The sequence below is a fragment of the Acinonyx jubatus genome, chromosome B3, assembly GCF_027475565.1.
Source record: "Acinonyx jubatus isolate Ajub_Pintada_27869175 chromosome B3, VMU_Ajub_asm_v1.0, whole genome shotgun sequence".
NCBI lineage: Eukaryota > Metazoa > Chordata > Mammalia > Carnivora > Felidae > Acinonyx > Acinonyx jubatus.
Genome location: NC_069386.1, coordinates 143,483,121 through 143,497,170, shown reverse-complemented (window position 1 = coordinate 143,497,170; position 14,050 = coordinate 143,483,121). Strand labels below are relative to the sequence as shown.

The window sequence follows — 14,050 nt, the reverse complement described above, 5'->3', positions numbered from 1 at the left end:
TGGGCCACGTGGGCCCCTCCGTGTATTCGCCTCCGTGTGCACCCCTCCATGTGCTCCCTCCATGTGGGCCCCTCCGTGTGCTCCCCTCTGAGTGCTCCCCTCCGCGTGGGCCCCTCTGTGAGCTCCCCTCTAAGTGCTCCCCTCCATGTGGGTCTCCACGCGGGCCTCTCTGTGACTCTCTGCGGGCCTTTCCATGTGAGCTGCTGGAGCTTCCTCACCACATGACGGCTGCCCCCCCCCCCCCCCCCCGCCCCCACAAGTGCTCCGAGAAACCAAGGGGGCGGCCGCCATCCCACGGATGACCTAGTCCCAGAAACCAGCACGGGCGACGTCCTTCACGCGCGCCGTGTGCAACTTTGACCCTGATTTGAAGCAGGTGGGAGCCCACAGGGGCAGGAATTCTGGACGCCGAGGACGCACAGGCCCTCTGGGCGGTTGGCTACCACACGAATACACGACGCAACACTTCAAAACGAGCTTGAAGACCGCAGGAATCACACGATATGTGAAAAATACCGCAAATCAGAATTAGAAATAAACTGAACATTAGTTTGGAAATGAAGATTAGAGCAGAGGGGCCACAAAAGTGGAGGCACACAAAAGCATTTGGAGAAGCATAGAAGGAAGTAAAAACGCATGAAAAGGATTGGAGAGAAAGCGGAAAATCGAGGAAAGGGGCAAAGCGGGGCGCTGGGGTGTCTCCAGGCGCAGCTGCGCCACGGCCAACAAGCGCCCAGACGCGCCTCGACAGGTGGGGGCAGGTGGGCGCGCGGGGCATCTGCTCAGGCGCAGCGGGGCGGCCGCACGGAGGGCGGAGCTGCGGCGTCGCTGGGGGTGTGGGCTGGGACGGCTAACAGGGGTGAGGTGTCCCTTCGGGGCGAGGAAAGGTCCTGAGAGTAGAGCAGGTTCGTGGTTTGGCTGCACGACTTTGTAAAGACGCTGAAAACCGTTGAATGGCACGCGTGAGATGGGCGAAGGGCGTGACGTGTAAGTTACGTGTCGATCGCGGTGCAAGGGAAGGAGAGAAAGCGGAGGAGCCAACAGCGTATAATCCGACGTCCCGGGGAAACCCCACAGCACCGGAGCAGAGCAGACGGAACACTAAAACCCACGTCAACCCACCTGGTCCGCAAAGTCTGGGACTCACGTGCTGAAAGGACACGTCACGTACACTCAGGGAAACTGAGCCAGAATGACTAACACTGGGACGCGTTTTTGTACGATTATTAGGCCCTGGGGCTCTTAGGTCTTAGACTAAGGGAAATCCCGGAAAACGCCCACCCAGGCGGACGGGACCACGGGGTGTGTGGGCGGATGGCACGGACCACACAGGGGCCAGGGGACCCCACAAGAGCTCTGCAGGCGCTGAGGGCACATCCTCCAGCACCTGCGAACCCAGGACCGCACGACACGCAGGACACAACGACGCAGCCCGCCAGAGCGCAGTAGAAGGCAGCAGGACCCTTTCCCCACCCCCACCCCCGCCCCCCAAGAAGCAGGCAGAGTGGGGGGAGGGGGGGGAGGGGCCCACTGCAGATTCGGTCGCTGACAGGAGTCACCACCCCAGACTCAGGACATGCCAAGCTCAGCCCCACAGGCAGTGACCACGGCCAGGTCACACAGCTCTCAGCTGGACGAGTCACGGCTGGCTCCGGGTGGCCCTGGGCACAGGTCCTCCCTCCAGCGGGCCGCGCGGGGTCATTCTCTGAAGGGGCACGGGACCACCTTCCCTGGAGCTGGGACTCCGGAGCTCTGCAGGGGGCCAGAAGACAGAACAGGGGTCCCCGACACCCAGCCACCTTCAGGACCTTCGTGGCCAAGCCTGGGTCCCAGCAGGGGCCCCGCCTGCCTTTGTGGGGGTGGGGGTCCACCCAGCTGTGGGATCCTTCACATCGCGCCAGAGCTCCAGGGCATCATGTCCCCAGTCCTGTCACATCCAGTGCCTCTGCCCCAGGGTGGGGGCCAGCGAGAGGAGGGGGCTGGCCGGGGGCGGGGGGCTGAGCTAGGACCCAGGATGGCGGCTCCCAGTGACCCCACCAATTCCGCAGGTGCAGGGAGCCCTCCCTCTGGCAGGTGCAGGGAACCACCTGCCGCTGGCCCCAGCTAGTTGGCTGAGAGGAGCGCCATCTGGTGGCCGGAGGCGGCATCACCCTCCTTTGTTTTCGGGGACCAGTGGCCCTGAATCAGGTCTGGGATTGGGGGTGGGGACGGGGACTTAGGGCAGCGGCAGGAGGAATGTTCCAGAGTGGCTTCTGTTAGAAGGCACTCGCGGTGCACTCGGCTGACGGGCCCGCAGCCCTGAGCCCCCTCCGTCTCCGCCGGCGCCCCCACCCGGGACATTTCGCGTGAGTGGAATCGCGTGGCGGGGGCCCCTCCCGCCTGGCTTCTTCCCCTGCGCGTGGGGCTTCGGGGTCATCACGCCGCGGGCGTCAGCGGGCACCGCCTTCTGCCGCTGAGTACGGTGGGCCGCGTCTACAGCTTCCCTCGAAAGAAATAGAGAACCGGAAACAACTTCCGAACTCTAGTTAGTTAACCGTCCGTCTGCTGGAGAGCTTTCAGAGACGGGGCGGAGGTGTGCATCTGAGGGACAGACGGCTGACGGGGCGGGGGGCCCATCTGGACAACGCGGGCTGGCCGACTCGGGAGGGTGGGCACCGGGGTCCGCTTTGCTGTGGGAGGACGTGTTTGAAGCGTCCTGTGGAAGGAGCCCTGGGCTGTGGGCACCGGCCGGCTGTCCCTCCGCGTCCCTGACCTTGAGGAGGCGACGGTGGGCAGTGGAGTCCAGCTGGGGCTGTGGACGCCTGGCGTTCCCTCCCCGCAGGCACAGCGTGTTCTGCTCCCCTATGCTTTAGAAGTCACGTGTTCCCAAGGAGAACCCAGGCTGCGTGGTGACAAGTGTCACTCACAGGCAGTGGGGGGGAGGGGGGACCGGGGCCTGGCTCTGGATGGGCTGTTCTTCCGCGTCCGGCCTCTTAAAGGGACACGTAGTCTCATGCCCTGTCCCCCGGGTCAGAGTCGCGGCGATCCACGGTCTCCTGGGCCACGTCGGGGTTTTGGCATCAGCGCCCTCGTCCCCAAACTGACTAAGGGTCTGTGACGTGACGTTTCATGTTGCATTTCCTCTTCAGCTCAGAAGACTGTGTGAGCCGCGTGGGGCCCTGGCCGTGGCAGCTGACAGGGCCGGAGCGCCGCCCGTGTGGGGCGTCTGTGAACGCTTTGCCACGTTCAGCCTCCAGGACACAGAGGACCTCGCCCTGCGCTCGAGGCAGCAGGGCCGGGCGGGGCCGGTGGGGTGCGGTCCGCGGGGGGGCCGCTTGGAGAGACCTTACCTGCTGTTGGCTCTGTGTTCCTGCACGGGGCCAGGGAGCACGGCCTGCACCGGCCCCCCCGCCTTTCAGAAATTCATTTATTCACTTTGAAACAGAGAGAGAGAGAGCGAGAGAGCAGAGGAGGGGCAGAAGGAGAGGGAGAGAGAGAGAACCCCAAGCAGGCTCCGGACTGTCTGCGCAGGGCCCGACGCGGGGCTTGAACTCACGAACTGTGACATCACGAGCTGAACCGAAATCAGGAGTCCGCCGCTTAACTGACTGAGCTCCCAGGCGCCCCTCCGTTTCCCCTTTCGGGAACCCGCTGAGGTTTTCCGGGGGTCCTCACACACGCTCTTTGTTGAACGCCGGGCCCTGTATAGCTCTTAATTCACGGTGGTTGCCTGTTCCATTCATACTCCCTTTCCCTCACTCGTCGTTTCGATCTGGCAAGCGCTGTGCAAGGTGGGCTGGCCTCCCGCGGTGACTGTCACTTAGGCAAATTCTCCCGGGTTTCTGGCAGCTCTCCGTGTGTTTTGGGGCAAAAGGTTAATCGCTGTGGTGTGGGCTCCACGGACTGTCCGCGGGGCTCTGCGGGGGCTCCGCTGTGGTCCCTGCCAAACCTGGCACCTGATTTCCAAATTTAATTTCCCACGAGGCCGTGTGGGGCCCTGCTCCTGCAGCTCTCTGGCAAACAAAATCGGGGTCCCCGACTCCTACCACCAGCGGAAAGGCAGGACCAGGCAGCGGTGCAGCAGGTGGTGCCCCAGCCGGCCCGGGGTCCTCTCGCCCCGGGGACCTGGGGGCTCACGGGCCACCTGTTTGTTCCCACAGCTGTTCTTCCACTCAGAACGGTCACCTGCAACGCGTCGGGTCCGCGACCTTCCGTTTCTTTGCATTGTTATTCCTGCCCGATGCTCAGTGGTCACACGGCCGGGCGTCCAGCTGGCCGAGGAAGACCACGGGCTACAATGGAAGCAAGTGAAACGTAGGTAAAGGGAGGGCGGGGAAGGGGGGGGGAGACGGTTCCAGGCAGGGAACAGCAAGTCAGGAAGCCCTGAGGCCAGAGACGGGCTTGCTTTGAGGAGCTGCGGGAGAGCTGGAGGGGTAAGTAAGGGGCCAGGCTGGGCAGGGCAGGGTGGTGTCTCTCCAGAGAGCAGGAAGGCAGAGGTGGGTGTTAAGCAGGGTGGTGCCAGGGTCAAGTTGGCATTTAAGAAGGTCCCTCCCGCTGCCTGTGTGGCAGGAGGGGGCAGGTGTGCCACATGGGGATCAGGGGAGAGGAGACGGTGGGTGGGGCAGGGAGGCGGCCCTGAGAGTCGGGCGGGATGGGCGGCTTGGGCCGGGTGAGTACAGCGCGGTGCCCACGCAGAAGAGCCCTCTCCCTCAAGCCCCAGCCGCCACCGGAGCGGGTAACACTACAAGGGGCTGGTTTTGCACCCCTCTCCCCCGGCTCTGGAAGGGGTGTCTGCCTGCCTCCTCCTCCAAGGCACTGGCGGCGCAAGCTAACTGGGGGCATGCAGAGGAGGGGCGAGGCGCTGGGCCTGTGCCCTCTATCTACCATGGAAGTGCCCAGACCCACGTGCAAGGCAGGGGTGGGGGGCGGCAGGGCCCAGGACCTGCCGGTGGTGAGAACCCGCAGAGGATTGATGGAAGCGGGCCCCCAGGCGTGGGGACCCCACAGACGCGTCTGCGTCGGGGAGGTAGGGCCGGGGTGGCGGGCTGCCCGGGTGGGGCTACCTCGGTGGCATGCGGGCAGGGGCGCTGGGCTCCGTCTCCCGTCCCTGCAGGGGCGTCCGTAGACAGCTGGAGGCGGGGGTCCCTGAGCAGGGCCGGGGAGGAAAGCCCGGGCAGGGGCGGCTGTCTCAGGTCCCGGGGTCACCACCGGGTCCTCCTCCGCCCCGGGCGCGACCCCCGGGTCTCCGATGGTGTCCTCACCGGTGGCCACGCGAGGGCGCCCGAGCTCCACCCACCGTCCCGGCCTCGGGGACCCCTTCCCCGGCCGCATCCAATCGGGAAACCCGGGACCCTGGGCAGGGGGGGGGGGGCGCTCTGACCTGCTGGGGCGGGCCGCTCCCGGGTCCGGGGGTGGGGGGGCTGCGGGCCTGGCTCCACCGGCCTCTGGTGAGGAGCACGGCGAGCAGGGGACGCGCTGCTCCTCCGCGCAGGCCCGGGGGGCTTCCTGGGGGAGGCAGCATCTCGGGGAGCAGGCTGCGCGGAGCTGGGGCGGGCTGGGATGTGGCGACCGTGGGCCAGGCCCGAGGCCGCGCCCCTCCCGCGGGAGCCCCGCGGGAGGGGGCGGGTCCCACTCTGTTCCCGGGGCTGAAGCTGAGGGACGCGTGCGTAATGGATGCCGCGCAAACAGAGGTATTAACAGGGGGGTGGGGGAGAGACGCATCCCTTGTTAATATTTATGAAGCCCTCAGCCCCGTCATTCAAGAGCCTCATAAATATTAATTCGCAATTAAACATTTATATGAAGGCGGTTGGTTCTCCTCCCCCTCAAGGAACCTGTTTGAAGTCGGGGCTGTGCTAGGTGTGGGCCGCGGTGTCTCCGGGGAGGGCCTGGGGGCTGGAGGCAGTGACCTGGGCTTGCTGCAGAGGGGCCTCCCGGTGACAGCGGGGCCCAGCCAGCACCTGCCGCCAGGCCCAGCCCGCCCCGGCGGACTGCTCCGGACACTGGCAAGACCCCCACGGTCCGGGCGCTGGAATCAGGTGTCAAAATCGATGTCTTGAGCTGGTGTTGCCCCCTGAAATCTATCAGTCATGTACACGCCAGTAAGATTTACTTGGCACAGGAGTGCCAAGAGTGGGCTGAGGTCAGGCGCTTTTTTTGGAGGGGGGGGTCCCCCTTCAGGCCCAGGCTGGCGATGACTTCCCACTGGCGGTGGCAGACTCCAGGGGACAGTGGCAGGGGTCTCCAGGCTGCCCTCCCATCGTCCTCCACTCTGGGGTGTCTTTTCTGTTCTTGGTTTCGGGGGGCCAGTCCAGGGGGGCGGTAACTGGCGGTCCTCAGGGCCCCGGCTCCAGCAGGCTGTCCACGTGACCCCCTTCTCCGTGTCCCCTCTCGGCCCGGGTTGGACCCCCTTCAAGGCGGGGGAGGGGCTTGGTGGGCGTTCGCGTCCAGCCCCACGGGTAGGGCTCTCCCGCGGGGCTCCCTGGGGCGGCCCGGACTCCTTACCGTGGCGGGGTCCCGCGGTGCCCTCTGAGCCCAGGGGATGGGGCCCTGCTGGATCTGCCCCTCCAGACGGCCGGGCCGTGGGGCACAGGTGCCCTCGCCCTGAGGTGGTGATGCCACACGACCCCTCCTGCCCGGCGCGTGCAGACCCTCCACGTGTCCGACCCCTCAGCTTGGCCCGGCCGGTGGGCAGCGGTGGGAGCTCAGGTTGCCACGGGTATTTTCTGAGCTGCTGGCTCGGGCTGTCTTCCGTGGGCCGTTGGAAGGGACTCTTCCCCACACGCGGCCGCCCCCGTGGCTCCTCTCACAGCTTTCCGTTTCTGCCTCCAGCCCATCTGGAGCCGGCTTTTTATAGGGTGTAACGTAGGAATCCGGGCACAGCTCCCGGGTGACGAGCCCTCTTCCCCCTGCACCGCGGCCCCTCTGCCCTTGTGAGGCCGCGAGGCCGCAGGCCTGTCCAGGGCCAGCTTGCTCGTCACCGGCTCCTCATCGACTCATCCGTGCTGGTCCTGGCCTTCCCGTCCGTCCTCACGTGGGGGCCGCGGCCCTCGCCTCTTCGCTCTTTCTGCGCCTGGCGCCCCTGCTCCTGGGCCTGGATCTTCCTCGGTGACTTCAGGGGGCGGGTTCCGAGTGTCTTTAAAAAGCTTGTGGGAACCGCGATCTTCGTGATGTGGATCTGGAAACCGACCTGGGGACAGCCGTCTGTGGTGAGTCACGCACGTCTGGCGGTGGCGCTGGGGTTCCAGGCGCTCTGTGTCATCGGATGCCGAGCCGCTCCGTGGTCCCGGTGGCTGCTGGGAGCGGTGTCTGATTTTCTGGGCGGTTTCTGCCGGCGGAGTCTTGGTACTGATTCCGGTAGGTTTATCTTGTAACTCTTACTAGTTCTAAGAGTTGTTTGATCCGGTTATATCTGCCACGAGGACCCACGAGGACCACGAGGGTGGCCTCGTCAGCCACAGGCAGTGGCCATCTCATTTCCTCCTTCCCAGCCCTGACACCTGTCACTTCATCGTGCTTTTGGCTTGCACGTTTCTGGGACTTTGAGGGTTCCATTAACCAGTGCGACAAGGGACATCCTGACTTACAGCTGATCCTGGAGACATCGAGTCTTGGATTTCTGTCTTACGTCTGATATTTCGAGAGAGTTTTTGGAGAAAAAAAATATTTTATTTTAGAGAGAGAGAGTATGAGTGGGGCAGAGACGGAGAGAGAATCCTAGGCAGGCTCCACACTCAGGGCGGACCCTGACATGGGGCTCAGTCCCACGACCCTGGCATCATGACCTGAGCCAACCTCAAGAGTCGGAGCCACCCAGGCGCCCCAGAAATAGATTTTACCAGCGGAGGAGGTTCTCTGAGAGTTTTCAGAAACTGTAAAAGGAGGGGAACTTTACACAGTCCCTCCCGGCGTCTGTCGAGGCCATTCCCAGGGGGGCTTTGCTCCTTTGGTCCCTTCAGGAGGCCCGGGAGGCCCCCGCGGACTGTCCAGGGCGAGCGTTTCTCTGGACCGTGTTGTCTGCACCCACATTTTGTCACCGCTACTTTAGGCGCAGACGGAACGCTGCGTGTGAAACTATGCCCGCTCCTTGTCGTGTAGAAGTTGTGTTTCACGTTCACACGGGGACTCCCTGGACCCCTTTCATCACAGCATTTGGTCACAGCGCACTCTCTGCATGTGTACAGAAGAAAATAAAAGCGGGGTAGGTGAGTTCGCTGGTCCTGACGTGCTCTCGCTCTCAGAAAGGGCTGCTCCGAGTCGCTCTCTGACTCGGGCCCTTCCGTGTCCTTGCTTCCTGCGCGTGTCTGTCCCCTGTGCGGGCCCGTCCCGCCCCGGAAGGAAGCCGCCTCGTCCTGCCCCCTCCCCCCAGCCGGGGTACTGAGCCCGGTTCCTCACTGACCTCCTGCAGGTGGTGCACACCCCACTGGGTGAAGGGGCAGGTCCCCAACGGCAGTGTCACCACCTCACACGCCAGCCACCTGTGAGGGACGCGGAGCCACTGCGCTTCTGGCCAACTGGCTACCGAGCTGGGGTGCCCGTGTGCTCCTCCTGCCCCACACCCGGTTCTGTAATCCGGGGGACAGACTCACCGAGCCCCGAGGTGTTATCAGGAGGGACGCGGGCCGGGGGCAGTCTCCTCCTCCGTGAGGAGACACACGGGCCAGCCCTGAGCATCTGTGGCCTGTCCCTGTGGACTCCAGGAAGGGGCCCCCCCAGCACGTTCCTGCGTCCACCTCGGGCAGGTGCACCCAAGCCCGGTGCCCAGCTTTCCTTGGGGTCTCGTTACATGGGTCTGATTGACTGGATCACTGGCTGTGCTACTGAAGTGTCCCCAAGCCCCCCCTCTGTAGGCCGCCCTCTGCCCCCCGTGCTCTCTCTGGTGGCTGGCCCCTCGCGTGAGCGCAGGTGGGGTCGGAGGTCTCCTGAATTCCAAAGACACCCCTGTCCGCAGGGACTCCCGGGGTTTTAGAAGCCCCTCCAGGAGCCTGACCACCGGTAGACGAACCCTTCGCTACCCTGCAGCGGGAGCGGCGGGCGCAGCTGGGGCGCGGAGGCGGGCGGAGGCGTGCTCTTGGGTTCAGGTGACCTCCCTTTATTCCGGGACCAGCGCTGTTCAAAGCTGAATGGCAGAACCAGCGTCTTTCCCTTGACTGTGGGCGAGCTGGTGGGAGGAGCTGGGCACCGAGGGCGGGGCCGGGGCACAGGGAGGGGTGTGTGGAACGGGGAGCCGTCCTGGACGACCGCATGATGCTGGCAGGTGCGCCCAGAACCCCCCGGGGGAGGGAGGGGGAGCCCGTGCTCCGTGGGCACCATCCGTGGGCCAGGCAGCTCACAGGCCTGTGGGGCCCGAGGGATGCCGAGCAGGCCCCCAGGCCCGTGCGTCCCGCGGAAGCAGGTGGGCGGTACAGGTGTGTCGGAGGCAAGGCCAGTTCGCTCCTTGGCGAGTCACGGAGAGAAAGCACGCCAGGTGAGGGGTGGCACAAGGGAAACTTTATTTGCAGCAAATGGGATCCGGGAGAAGAGCTCACAAAACCGTGAGTCCCCGAACCAGGGTGGGCGGATTCTTTTCATTCAGGGTTAGGACGAGCATCCAGAAAGGGAGCCTCGTCCTCGTCTGGAGAGGCGGCCCAAAGTCGTGTCCTGAAGGAAACACGCCTGCGGGTGCATTCCTGTGCCCCTCCGGGGGGGGGGGGTTCACTTTATAATGAGGGTCACTCGGTGAGCCACTCTGTGGGCATCTGCGCAGGCGTGAGGGGGTTGAGCTCGCCCGGGTCTGGCGGCCGCAGAGCTTCAGGCGGTAGTTACTGCCTGAGGGGCGGTTTCTGTTTCGTCGGGGATGTGACGCCCTTCCGGTCCTTTGCCTGAGTTAAGAAATAAGCTGGGGGAGAAGAGCTTAAGGAAGAACGTGAGGCCAAGGTCGGTGGGTACAGGCAGGAGGGCAGTAAAACTCAGGTCTTGGGGTCCGGCTGGTGACACGGGGGTGGGGTCAGCCCCACTAGGCTGTGGCCCCCAGGCTGGTCACCCCGGGGGAAGCAGCAAGGAGCGGGGAGACGGCTGCACCCCCTTGTCTTTTCTGGCGGGGGAATTTCTAAAGGGAGGTCTGCACCTGTGCCTGCCGTGTTGATCTGGGCCCTGAGACGAGGCAGGCGGGTGACTGCTCAGCCCGGTGTGGCCTGAATGTGTCCCCAGATCCACATGTGGAGGCCGTGCCCCTGGTGTGATGGGCTTTGGAGGTGGGCCCGTGGGGGTGGTGGGGTTACATGCGTCAGGAGGGTGGGGCCCCTGTGTGGGGTCAGTGCCCTTGTGCGAGGAGACGGGGCACTTGTCACCTGCACCTTGATCTCAGACCTGCACCTTCGGAACTGTGATGTCTGTGTTTAGGCGCCTTGTCTGTGGTGCTGTGGAGGCTGGAGTGGATTGGGGACAAGGCCCTCCTTCTGGTCCTGGGTGCCCTCTCCATCCTCCTCTCCCCAAGATGCCCCAAACACCTAGGGTGTGTCCACCATGGGGACAGGCCACGCACGCCCACACCGCTGCCGGTGCTTCTGCTGTTCCCCTGCCTGGAGGGGGGAGGTCACCGGCAGGCCACGGCCCTCTCCCCCCCACCTCCCTCCTCAACAGGAATGTGCAGAGCGGGCTCTGAGCTGAGGCCTGGAGGCTCCCACTGGCTGCTTAGTGGCTCTCTGCCTGGCGTCTGACCTGCAAAACAGGAGAGCGCTAGAACCCTTGGCGGTGTGTGGGTGCAGGGTGTGGGGGTGAGGGTCTGTGAGGGCAGGGGGAGGTTGGAGCTGGGCGAGGGTCTGTGGGGGCAGGGGTAAGGGTCTGTGGGGGCAGGGGTGACGAGGAAGCTGGGCCTGGGTCTGTGGGTACAAGGGGAGGTTGGAGCTGGGCGAGGGTCTGTGGGGGCAGGGGTGAGGAGGGAGCTGGGCCTGGGTCTGTGGGTACAGGGGGAGGTTGGAGCTGGATCCGGGTCTGTGGGGGCAGGGGTGAGGAGGGAGCTGGCCTGGCCGTGGGTCCCGGAACCCTCCTGAGGACGACAGCTCCAAGTTCACGGTGGAGGGAAATGCCGCAGGAGCAGTCCAGCCTCCCTCAGCTGGGACCACTTGGTGTCTGGGGCTGCCTGGGTGTCTCCCCTGTAGAGTAGGTGGTGTGGGGTCGGGGTGGGGGGCAAGGGTGTATAGGGTGCAGGGTAGGGGGTGTAGGGGTAGAGGGTGGAAGGTGAGGGTGAAGGGTAGAGGGGTGAGGACTGGAGGGTGGAGGGGCGCAGGGGTGGGGGGTGGAGAGTGGAGGGTGGAGGGGCGCAGGGGTGAAAGGTGGAGGGGTGGCGCTCTAATGGGCCTTGTGGGGATCTTGGCTCGTGGGCAAGCCCTCTGCCACACCCCTCCTTTCTGTGCTGATCTGAGACCCGGGGGGGTCATTCTGGGTCAAGGTCAGGGGTCATAATGGGGCTGGCTCAGGTCATTGCTGGCCCCCATCCCGGAGGAGGGTGGTCCCACAGGGCACATTGCTGGGTGAGGAGGCAGAGCTCCCTGGACCCCTGCCCCCCCGGACGCCCTGCCCGGAAGAGCCACCGCTCATCCCAGTGTGGCCCAGGCCACGGGTGGGACCGCCCGCTCGGTGGGCTTGGGGTGGCTGCCTGGCTGCTGCTGACCCTGAGCCCGGGCCCCTCCACTTCCAGGGCTTTGCGGAGAATTGGGGGTGGGCCCGGTCTGGTTAGTTACTCGGTGATTTAAATGAACCGCAACAGGCTTTTTATTGATCGGCCTAGAGGAGCCACGAGCCCGGTCTGTCCCGAAGGCCGGCAGGTTAGCTTCCAGCTCGGGAATGCAGGTCCGCGGGAGGGGGCGCAGCACTGGCTCGGAGGGGTGGGCGCCCTGCAGTTTCTGCTTTCCTGCCCGGCCACCACTGCTGGGGTCTGGAATGCGTACACGATATTGACGTAGCCGTGGGATCAGAGGCGGCAGGTAGGTCGGGCGGCCCTGGCTGCCCGGAGGGGTGGGGGACGCAGGCTCACAGGGGGTGCTCCCTGGCCCCACAACAAGGGGTGGGCACCATCACGGCCTCAGTTCTGTCACCGGGTGCGCTTGGGCCACAGGCACCGTCCCGGGGGTGCCCGCCCTGCTTTCCTGCCAGCAGGGGCTGGGCGGCTGAGCCACCCCCAGGACCAGGCAGGGAGCCCTACAGAGGCGTCGGGAGACGGGCTGGGAGGATGCTGAGGGCTGAATTGTGTCCCCGCGGGTGTCTCTGTTGAAGCCTAACCCCTGGTGTGGCTGTATTTGGAGATGGGAAGTAATTATGGTTAATGAGCTCAGAAGGGTGCTGGCCTTGGTCCTTGCACGGGAGGGTCCCGGCCGGCTGCTCAGAAAACAGGGCAGGCCCCAGTCCTGGCTGCATTTGGCTGGACTGTGTCGGGGAGGGACCCAGGAGCGGAGAGGAAGGGAGGGTCCCTGTCGCCCCACGGGGCCAAGCCATTCCCCGCAGCGTGGATCCGTGTGGACTTGGCCGCGGTCTGCCTGGGCAGTCTCCGAGCTGGCCCCGCTCATCCCCCTCCGTCTGTGGAGACCTGAGGAGACCTCCGGCCAGGGGCGGCCTGGGGCCGGGGTCCCGTCCGGGCTGGCGGACCCTGGGCCCGCAGCCACCTCGCTCTTGCAGAACTCAAAGGGACGGGCAGATGGAGGTTGGCCATTAGAGGCGTTTCATCGGGGCCAGTGTCCCGGGCACCTCTAACCTCCCGCCGGGAGGGAAGGCGGATTGGACTGAGTTTGTCAGGAACCGGGCGGAGGGTTTGAGTGCCCGGCGAGTGAGTGAGTGAGTGAGTGACAGCCCGTGTGCGGCTGGCCACTGAGGTGGTGATGGCTAGGGCGGGGGCTCAGGTGAGGGCCGAGTCGCCTGCCCCAGCAAGGATCCATGAGTAGGAACCGAAGGCGACAGACACCCAGGGCCCTTTAACCATATCCTCGGCTCACTTTTCAGCTGGGATGCACGTCTGTTTTTCTTCTCAAGTCGCTGTTTATAGGAGCTCTTTATATATTCCGGATTCTAATAATTCGTCAGTCAGGGGCCCGGCGAAGGTCGGGCTCCAAGCCTGTGCTGGCTTCCTCTGTGGTCTGCTCTTGACATTCAGAGGTTATACCGTGAAGCCGGGCAAGCCTATCAACACATTCCTTTATCGTGTGTTTGTTTTGTGAGGCTGGGGGTCTGCTGCTCCCCCAACAGCATATCCTGTCTGTTTTCTTCTAAAGGTTTCACATCTTCGCTGTTCACTCTCTGCCTTTCATCCATCTGGAATTTAATGTGTTCGAAACCGAGCTGAGACCTTCCTGCGTGGAAAGCAAACGTTTCGGTGTTATTTAAAAAAATTTTTTTGGGGGCGCCTAGGTGGCTCAGTCGGTTAAGCGTCCGGCTTCAGCTCAGGTCATGATCTCGCTGTCCGTGGGTTCGAGCCCCGCGTCGGGCTCTGGGCTGATGGCTCAGAGCCTGGAGCCTGCTTCCGATTCTGTGTCTCCCTCTCTCTCTGCCCCTCCCCCGTTCACGCTCTGTCTCTCTCTGTCTCAAAAATAAATAAACGTTAAAAAAAAAGATTAAAAAAATTTTTTTTGATGTTTATTTATTTTTGAGAGAGAGAGAGAGTGTGTGTGAGTGGGGGAGGAGGAGAGAAAGAGGGAGACACAGAATCCAAAGCAGGTTCCAGGCTCCGAGCTGTTGGCACAGAGCCGGACGCAGGGCCTGAACTCATGAGCCGTGAGATCATGACCTGAGTTGAAGTCAGATGCTTAACCAACTGAGCCACCCAGGCGCTCCCCCCACCCTGTGTCATTTGTTAAACAAACTAACCTGTATCCCCACGCAACACGATGGTGTCGCTGCTTAAATTTAAACTAATTAACATCGAATAAAATGCAAAACTCGGTTTCTCAGGCCTGTTGGACTGGCCATATTTCAAGTGCTCGATGGTCACTTGTGACTGGCAAACAATTATAAAAATGAGCAAGGACAGGAAAGCCAGGAGAAACAATTAAGCCGTTTAATTGTGCGGGTACAGGTGGCGGCTGGGCTCCATTAGAGGCCGTGC

General features: G+C 63.8%; 1 protein-coding gene across 2 annotated transcripts in view; it reads left to right on the top strand.

The window, feature by feature from the left end:
• Window positions 1–5,637: 5,637 nt before the first annotated feature.
• Window positions 5,638–14,050, top strand: part of TMEM179 (transmembrane protein 179) — a 43,872-nt gene continuing 35,459 nt past the window's right edge. The window contains exon 1 of one of the 2 annotated variants that reach the window (XM_053225038.1): window positions 5,638–5,669. In XM_053225038.1, coding sequence (XP_053081013.1) covers window positions 5,653–5,669 — 17 coding nt within the window. In that variant the 5' untranslated portion in view covers window positions 5,638–5,652. Of the gene's footprint in view, window positions 5,670–6,497; window positions 7,188–14,050 lie in introns of those variants that run through there. The other variant, XM_053225039.1, reaches the window with a different exon arrangement.